General features: G+C 37.3%; 1 protein-coding gene across 1 annotated transcript; it reads right to left on the reverse strand.

Moving 5' to 3' along the window:
- Window positions 1-67: 67 nt before the first annotated feature.
- On the reverse strand, window positions 68-9,181 carry LOC103774871 (UPF0586 protein C9orf41-like; the record flags this gene model as incomplete). Its single annotated transcript, XM_008942307.1, has 3 exons — window positions 8,972-9,181; window positions 7,731-7,894; window positions 68-208 (listed from the first exon to the last, which is right to left on the reverse strand). Coding segments are annotated over exons 1-3 (500 nt in total), but the record flags the coding sequence as incomplete, so codon positions are not given.
- Window positions 9,182-9,511: the final 330 nt, after the last annotated feature.

The raw sequence follows: 9,511 nt of genomic DNA on the forward strand, positions 1-9,511 counted from the left end.
TTATAAACTTTTTCTATAATTTTGCCTCCCTAGGTTTCAATCAGCAAGTAAAACGTAAACTATGTACCTGTTGAGTACAAAGTTAGAAGAAAAGAGCATAAAGAGGCTCCATTCATTTCCTTGGCAAGCATAACCGAGCATAGCTATTTCCCACGCCAATCTACCTAGCCCAGCACCAGGTACCAGGATATTAACTTTGGAGAAATCCCTGCAACAGAACAAAAATAACAGTTAAGTCTTTATCTGATACCTCTTAAAAAAACTTACAGAGGTCCAGCCAAACATTGTCCCGATATACTTAGATATTGTGAACTATTTCCTGTATGACTTGACTTTTTAAATGTAAACTGAGCCAGTTGTGATCAGATTGGTTAATTGTACAGTCAAAATAATTCACAGAAATTACTCAAAGGAACATATACAATCCTCATTCAGAATACAGAGCATAATTACAGAACATTTATTTTTTCCTGAAAACTTTTACTCATCAGGCTAAAAACTTCCGAAGTGAATTGAAGAACATCACCATAAAGCACCATTTATTTTTCTGTGAGGCCCACTGGTAACTAGTAAATATTCTAGACATTTCAGTTACATCGCATGAAAAAGAAGTAATTTGACATCAGAAACACAAACCAAACAAAACTTTCATAAGCTGATGAGCAATTCAGATTGTAAAAACCTTAAAGTAGTTACTTTCTTAGCAACAGCTGGTTTCACATACGCTGTTCACCGATTTCACTGAATCACACTGACTTAGGATTTCCTAAATCAAAATACATCGCAACTTTCTCACCTCTCACTTCCAATAACTAGGCATCAAGTGGAAGACAACCAGAAGATGTCCAGCAGTGTATGTTTTCTAATGTACCTAGAAAAACCTCTCCCATCTTCCAAGTTCAGCAATTAAGAAGCTCAGTTTTTTCTTGCAGACAGGAAAGGCAATATATACATACCCTAACCATCAGACTTCCATCACAATGCAATCCAAATATAAACACACATACATTAATAAATGCTGTTCAAAATATGTAAAACAAATGAGAAGAAAGTATGTAACTTGAAACAAACTCTGGGCTTAAAGTAGGTATTGCTATTAACTACTTCAGGGATGGTGGAGCATTTGGTGCATATGGCTACCAGGCTGCATTTTAAGGAGTAGCAAGAGAACCACCTCTCCCTCCTCTGCAGAGCAAACAGGACAAAGGAAAATAAGTTGGAGACAAAACCCCTTGTGTCTAAAAAAAATAAAAGGCAGTTATATTAGAAAGCAAAGGCAAGCAATGCTGCCCACAGAAGTGAAGAGAAAAAACCCAAGGATTTATTCTCTATTTCCCATCAGCACAGGTTGTCTGGCCCCTTCCTGGGAAGCAGAGCTCCAAAATGCACAGCGGTTGCTCCAGAAGACCAAGGAGTAGCCTCCCACCTTCCCCCCACCGCTGTACTGGCTTTGTAGCCAAGCTGACATCATATGGTCCTGGATATGTCCCCCCCCAAGCTCCTGCCCCCGCACCCCACTGAGGGGGGAATGTTATGAAGACCCCTGGTGCTGTGTGAGCACTGCTCAGCGGCAGTCACAACACGGGTGTTACCAGCACCCTTCTAACTCCACACACAGCAGCTCTGCACCAGGAGGGCTGCCATGGGGAAATCAGCTCAGCCAGACCCAATACAATGCCACAAAGGGTTCAAAGGAGTTACCACGCTGCACAAGCATGAAGATGAAGGAGTTGTGTAAACTCTGAAAAGTAGTGCAATTCTGAAGACTGTTGCTCAAGACCAAAAGAAAGCATTATTCTTTTCTAAAGGTCACACAAACGAAGGAAGCAGTTTTAACAGTGCCTTTTGGTTTGTGGTTTAATCATCTAATTAGTGAAGCACCCCAAATGAAAAATCAGATTTCTTCTCATTCCTGATTCTCATTTCCATTCCATCACACTTTCAGATGATTTCTTTTCTGATTAACAAGAAGCAGGAAAACAAGACTTTGCGATTACTTAAAAGCACTCCTGTGAAGCAACAGTTCTCTGTACATCCTTCTACAAGGAAAGCCAGAAGGAAACTAGCTAGGAAGTCCTACTGTAAAAAAATAAAGATTAACTAATGTAAAAATGACTTACTCAAGACATAGTTTTTGTCAATAGGGACCAAGAAGAAGGCAGAAGAAAATCCACTTTCTAAGAGAAGCTACAAAAACCTCAATCTTACAGCTTTTCCTATTCATAGTGACACACTGTAATTCCAGATGTATTTCTAACCTATTTCTTCATTTCCTTACAATTTAAGTTTTTAGAATAGCTCTACACAGATTTTTGCACTCCCATGTGGACACTTCTACAGCAAGTGGGTCGAAATCCCACTTATAAGATTACCATATATTGATTACGAGAGTCTTTAATTAAAAAACAACCTAATAACTCATAGCTATGCAGGTGCAATTACATTTCAAAAGCTGCACCTTTAATCATCCTAAAACAAGATAAAGCCTCTAACAGTCACAAGTTGACTTTAAATTGATTGTAATTGTCTTGTATCTTTTTATTCGCACTATACATGCTTTTGTGTCTCTGAACTAATTTCCCCAATTCTCTCTTAGAAAATAGTTGATTTTCTGAACTTTCCTTTTTGCCTTTATTAAGGGATTGAAGTCTGTCTGGAAACTTGTTAGCACTTCAATTTCCATCTACCCTTTTGCTAGAGACAGGTATTGGCTACTAACTTTCTTTCAGCATACCTAACACAGCTAATAGAATACAGATCATTGGATAAATCTCAGTTCATTGACAAAATGGTTCAAGAGCTTTTTTCTGAATCTATTATCAGAGAAATCTGGTATGTGGAAAACTTGCTCTGTAACAAGTAGTGATGGTTGACAGCATCCTCCTATATAACTTTGCTTTTTATGACTTAAAAGGAATTGTTAGTGACAAACTGGTTGATGAATTTAAAAAAAAAAAAGATACAAAAAGTAGTGGTGGGAGCACTCTAATGCACTACATTATGCTACTTTTTGAATCTTTAGAACAGCTAAACATTTTTAATTGCACAGAGATTGCTTTTTTTAATGGCTACAGTCATAAGGTTAACTTAGAAGGCTAAAAAAAAAAACTCATTTCCTTTGGTACATATGTAAATGCAGCAGTATCAAAGAATCAATAAAAACACAAAATTCTGGAAACTCATAATAATCCAGCACTTGGCCGCAGTGGAACCAGCCTTGAAGCAGGCAGCAGCAGGATTTCTATGACACAGAGCTAGCGCTGGTTAGGAACATAAATAGGTATCCAACAGGCACCCGTTGTAAACCTGTGGGGCAATAGGGAAGAAACGCTGCCCTGCCCAACCGACAGGTGTGGGGAGCGGAGGATGGCCAACATGCAGGGAAGAAGTCTGCAGGAGACAGTTTGGCTCAAGCATTAAAACTGCATCAGTCTCTTAACAGCAGATACATATCAGAAACAACTAAAGTTTGTAACGCCATTATTGTGTTGCACTTTGCACTGTGATATATTTGCAGCATTTAGAAATTTAATTAAGGTATTAGCTTAATGTCCCTTTTAAAGGGGGAAAAAATATTTCTGATAAAATAGAGGCTTATGTCTATTGTGCTTTAATAAAAATATGACAGTGCTGAAGGTGAAAAACAGAAGTTTAGCAGAAGAAATTACTGTGTGTGATCAAACAAAACCCTCATTTTCATAAACTAAACACTGCAATTCTCTAATGATAAGAAGTGACAAGAAATATAGAGCACATACACAGAAGATCAGTGGCAACTCGACACAGAATCCCACTGTGGGACTGCTTGTTTCTTGATGTCTTATCTCAATGTTTGTAAAGTTAGTCAGTAAATAGATCCACTATCAGTCTAGTATTTTTCACTATTTTACTATCACACTTCCAGCATTTTTTTTTTTAAATACAACTACTTTTCAAATAAAATAATGACAGTAGCTAAAAAGCATGAGCATCTGAAGACCGATTTTTCTCCTCCAAACTTAGCAGCTAAGTTTAATATATTTCGATGTAAAGACCTGCAAAGCCTTCAGTGGACTGCAATAACACTGGAGATACCGTTTGCTCATAAATACAATGTTTAAAGCAGAGTTTAGGCTAAGTACAATTTTTCATGAAACCCTGCAAGGGCAAATATATTTTCCATAAAGCTATACTCCTATAAAGCAGAAATTTTATCATCAGTATAAATGTGAGTGAGAACATGCAAGAAATATAGTTAAGCTCAGGCTTATGGCTAATAAGTTATGGTTTTCAAGTAAAACATTGCTGGTGACTTCTTTTGGGATTGTCCTGCCAGTACTTTGGGAAATGCAATCAGCTGCTGGACAGCATGATATATTTATATTTTAGGTTACAGGTGGTTCCAGGGGACAAGTTAATGAATAAAACAAAACTTTGAAGAAAATACCTAAGTTTACTGGTCTTGGCCATGGGAAGATAATTAACTAAAAGGTTAACTATTTCTTTGGTTCTTTTTGGTTCTTTTGGTTTGGACAACAAGCTGGTGATCTTTACATCCTTTCACATATGTAGGAAGGGTAACTGTATAAGTAAAATAAAATCAAAGTGACAAAAGAAAAGGGAACTTAGGAAAAAAAAAAAAAGTCAGTAGACTTGTTTAGATTTTGAACTTAATGTCTTCCTCATTCCATCAAGAAATAAAAATGTATCTATGTTTTCTTCTTCTCTCCTACTGAAAGCAGTGATCGTGGTTCACTCAGATCCAAGAAATTTAAATGGCTTCATCAAAATGTAGACAATATTACAGAGACTCTGTGAGCTGAAACGCAATTAAATTCCAACATGAATAATGCAGGAAATCTATCGGTTCTTCAGGAAGACCTTACCTCATAGGACTTCACTTAAAACTGCTTTGATCCTGATATCAGATTCCACATTAAGGTGCAAAGCAAAAAGAATTAATTCCTTCTGAAAAGGAGTGGCATTTTTATTTTTAGATGACAGTCTTGTCAGAAGACTGGACTGAAACAAGACAACAGGTAGTGCCTACTCACAAGACTGTTTTAATGTACAGGAGCCTTCAACCACTGCTTGCATCTCTTTTGCTTCCCAGGGGAGAAAGCAGAGCACTTCAGTTCTTTTCTTTTTTCACATGATTCCAATGAATGGAATCAATGTTAACTAGAATCTGAATGTACAGTCCAATCGAAGCTTTTAAAAAGGAAAAGGCGACTTGTACTGACAACTGTCTGAAAAGAGGCTGTGGCGAGGTGGCTGTTGGTCTCTTCTCCACAGTAAGAATGAACAGAAAAAGAGGAACAGACTTAAGTTGCATGAAGGGAGGCTAAGGTCGGATATTAAGAAAAATTTCTTCACAAAATGGTTATCAAGCACTGGAAGAAGCTGCACAGGGAGGTCATGGAGTCACCATCCCTGGAAGTATTTAAAAGACATGTACATGTGACACTTAGACACGTGGTTTAGTGATGATCTGACAGTGCTGGTTTAGTCATTGGACTTGGTTACCTTAAAGGTCTCTTCCAACCAAAACAATTCTATGATAGTATGGCAGTTTTAAACTTAAAATTTATTTCTCTATCTTTTTCAATGCAAGATATGTCTAGACAAAGCTATTTGCATCTCATAGTGCTAACAATATACTTTTCCCCTTAGCACTTTGATTTCATCATCTCAGGAGACTTCAGCATCCTGTGCTAGAAAGGGAACTCCAAGGAAACACAAAGCTGCACTCTGAGGTTCCACATACAGGCTGCTTTCCTGCATTAGCACCCACAGCCAGTCCTCTCTGGAGGACAGATTTTGCACTCCCTACCCGCAACAGCCAGAATAACTTCACAGTTCAGGCCCTGTCCATCACTTCATACTGAAACAACTCTTCTCCTCCAAACGTCTAAAAAAGAAACTGGATTTACCAGTTTGCCTGTCCTGCCAGAAAAGTTACTTCTCAGACAACAGTGGTGTGGCACCTGCCTGTCAAGCCGAATAACAGGCAAAGAGATCAGGCCCTTCTCACCTCAAAGAGCTAAGGTGCACCTGAGAAGGAGAGCCTCCAGTCACCAGGACAGAATGAGCTGATGACAGCAACTAACAATATGTGAACAGAAAAAAGTTTTTACTGAAGTGTTACAACAACTTGATAATTGTCATTAATAGTAAAGTTTTAAATAGATATGTAATACAAATTTTATAAATTAAAAAAAATGTTTTATTTGACGAACTCAGACTTGTAGTAGAGATGTTTGATCTATACAGTGATGTTCTGAGATTTCTGCAGAGGGAAAATAATACCCAGCTAGTATTTCAGAACCATCACAACAGGCAGAGAAGCACTGCCGTATTAGTTGTGTTTGATGACAACAAACAGAAGTCCTCGTAAAGAAGCACAGAGCTATCAATTGCAGTTTCACCTGATCTGTTACCACATTACTTCCTAATAGCAGCTACAGGTTTTGAAAGTTTATTGATGATAAATGTAAAAGACTTTCCAGCTTCAGTCACGTTATCTCTTAAGATCTGACATGTTAGGTCTCCACAAACCAAACTGCTTCAAAAACTAGCATACAGAGAAAAAGTGAACTGCTACCTTGAAGATTAGAATGATCAGTTTCAGAACTATGACTTCTCTTGCAGATCAGAGGTCCATCAGGTAACCCGTAGTATTTCATTCATGTTTATCATACGTAGGGCATATTAAAAACACTGCATAAAGTTCACCTTCAGAAAGAATTTTTATTCCTGCATCCATTCTGAGATGAATTAGCCTAAGGCAATGGTGAAAACAACCAACCATGTCTACATCAAGCTCTGCCACCACTAATAGGGATTAGTGATTAGAATGGTTAGTGGAAGGTATTTTTAAACTGTTACAAGCACATTATTAGCAATTACTGTGGAAAAAGAACCAGAGTAATACTGAGCTGTATTGAACTCAAGTTCTGACCTGTCACATTCAACAGTATGAAGTTCACAAGTTTTCCCATTATGTGTGTGAAGTTTAAAATGAGATGTACTTTATGATGACTGGGCTTACTAAACTGCAGCATCATTAAAACCATAATTCTTACAGAAATAGTATCTTCTGAAATTCTACCACTATACTTAAAATTATCTAAGAGTCATCAGTGACTATTCTGGTGGGATTAACAAGCCAATGCAGTTACAAAGCCACCCTCACACATGCAGCAAAGCTTTTTCAGATTTGCCTTGTAACATGTATGAAACCAAGACTAGAAGTAAGTATTTGCAGGGTATATTCTTAGTGCAATAAAACTGCACTAGAGGTTGAGAGTCTTCTTCCACCATGGAGGGCAATACTCACACTTGCTGCTCTCACAAAGGTCCTTCCCTTTACTGGCAGCACATGTATTCCAAAAATCTGCTATCCTACAAAACTTACCTCACTGACCACAACTGAGTGAACTTCACAACCTTCTGAGGTCTCCTACTTGAAAAATTAACATATATCACACTACATCAAGCTGCAGGTAAAAAAAAAAAATAAAAACTTATTTCTGGTTTACGTGATATTCCTGTCTGAAGTTCACTATTATGCTCTTTTCCAACACCTTGTATTAGAAACAAAAAACTTTCTAGATTAAAAAGTAAATTCCAGTGTATTCACAGCAATTTCTGTATTTTTAAATCCAAGCTTTTCATTAGTCTATAAAAACTTTGTCAGATTGCTACTGCTCTGTATGCCTACATAAAAATAAGTTTTTAAACACTATTACCGTGTTTCTTTTGGAAAGTTCTTTACAATTTCACTAATGATTGGCTGATAGCAGGAATCTCTCTCAGGCTTTCCTTCTTCACTCCAATCTCTCACAAACTGTTTCAAAGTGGATTTTAATTTATCCATGTCAAATGTTGAAGCTGGTGTTATCTTCCCTCTTCCCTGATTAAAATGGGGGAAGAAAAAGAAGTTAGTTGAAAACATACCAAGTATCTTTAGTCTTGAAAGAAAAAAAAAACAAACATGTAGTAAATTATAAAAGGACAAAAGCCATGCAACATGGGCTGTTGGGCATTTTAGCTAACAAAGCCTTTCACTCTTGGGACCAGGGCTCAAACCCAGCCTAGAATCCTACACAAACTGAGTTTTCTGGTCTCAGTTCAGCACCCATGAGACCAGGTTCCACACCAGAAAACCCACTACACAGTATGGCATCACAGAGAACAAGTGGCAGTCCTTATTCAGGACAGGACTAGGGCTTACCTAGTACAGAGGCTGAACTGCTTACCCCAATATGATCCCTTCAGGTACTGATGAGGCATCACTGAGCAGCTCACATTAGAGCTGCCCATTACTGTATCTTGCCTGCAGATACCAAAAAAGCACTTCAGTTTCCATCTCTGCCAGTCTTTTAAGTCTGAGTGCAATGGTGTGGTGTGTTGTTTTTTTGTTTGGTTGGTTGGTTTGGTTTTGGTTTTGTTTTGTTTGTTTGTGGTTTTTTGTTTCTTTGTTTTAAAGAGACACCACACTGAAGAACCAGGTAAGTAGTGAAGAAGTTTTTACAAACGAGTACATTAAAAATACTTGGCCCATCTAAAATTGTAACTGATTTAGAATGCCATAACATAAAATAGCCTACAGTAAGACAGATAAATACCATTTATGCTCTACACCGTTAACTGAAAAAATAACTTTAAAATGTAACCAGGGTAGAGCTAGAACTCTGGAGTGGAAAATTGCTTTTACAGTAACTGACTACTGCCAGTTTCCAGATTCTCAATTAGTTTTCACAGGTCTAGCTACGAGCAGTAATAAGAAACAGTTTTATTAAATATCAGTTCTACAAGGTATGAAAGACAAGAGCAAGGAAATGTAAGCAAAAAGGAATTAAGAAAGGAGAAAATAAAGAAGGCAAAAGGAAAGAAGTTGGAGGCCAAAAGGTGTGAAAAACAAATGCAGAAAATCTCAAAGAAGACAAAATTTAGTTCTGGATTACGAAAAAGTCCATTTTTAACATACGTCTTCTCCATATTCTTTATTTTCAAACATATGAATGCAGTCATTCACAATGGTCTGTAGCATCTCTTGATTATGATCAATGCACTTCCGAATCTCATCCAGGTGAGGAAGGAATTGAGGAAGAAGACTCTGTTGGTTAGCTGGGAGAGATTTAAACTGCCTCTCTGTTCTGTTCACTCGTTCATGCATACTCATTCTAAAAAGCAAAAAGTTTAAGGTCTTTAGATACTTAGAAGAAATACAGACACCAATTATAAATAATTAAGTTGCTCCAATTATTAATTTCTTTAGACAAATAAAGAGATCAGACCTGGTAATTATTTACTATAGAACAAGCTTTCAAGAATTTTTAGGCAAAATGTTTAAGTTCCAGTTCCACATTACTTTTTTCAGTTTAAGAGGACCATGGTTTTCTTATTGCAGTTTCATCAGCAGCAACTCATTTCCAGCACAGGTGATCATTACCTTAATACACAGAACTACAAAACTTAATAGCAATCAGCCTACAAACCCATCAAACCCAACCAGGTTGTTTCACAA

The sequence above is a fragment of the Merops nubicus genome, unplaced genomic scaffold (assembly GCF_000691845.1).
Source record: "Merops nubicus isolate BGI_N331 unplaced genomic scaffold, ASM69184v1 scaffold21386, whole genome shotgun sequence".
Taxonomy (NCBI): domain Eukaryota; kingdom Metazoa; phylum Chordata; class Aves; order Coraciiformes; family Meropidae; genus Merops; species Merops nubicus.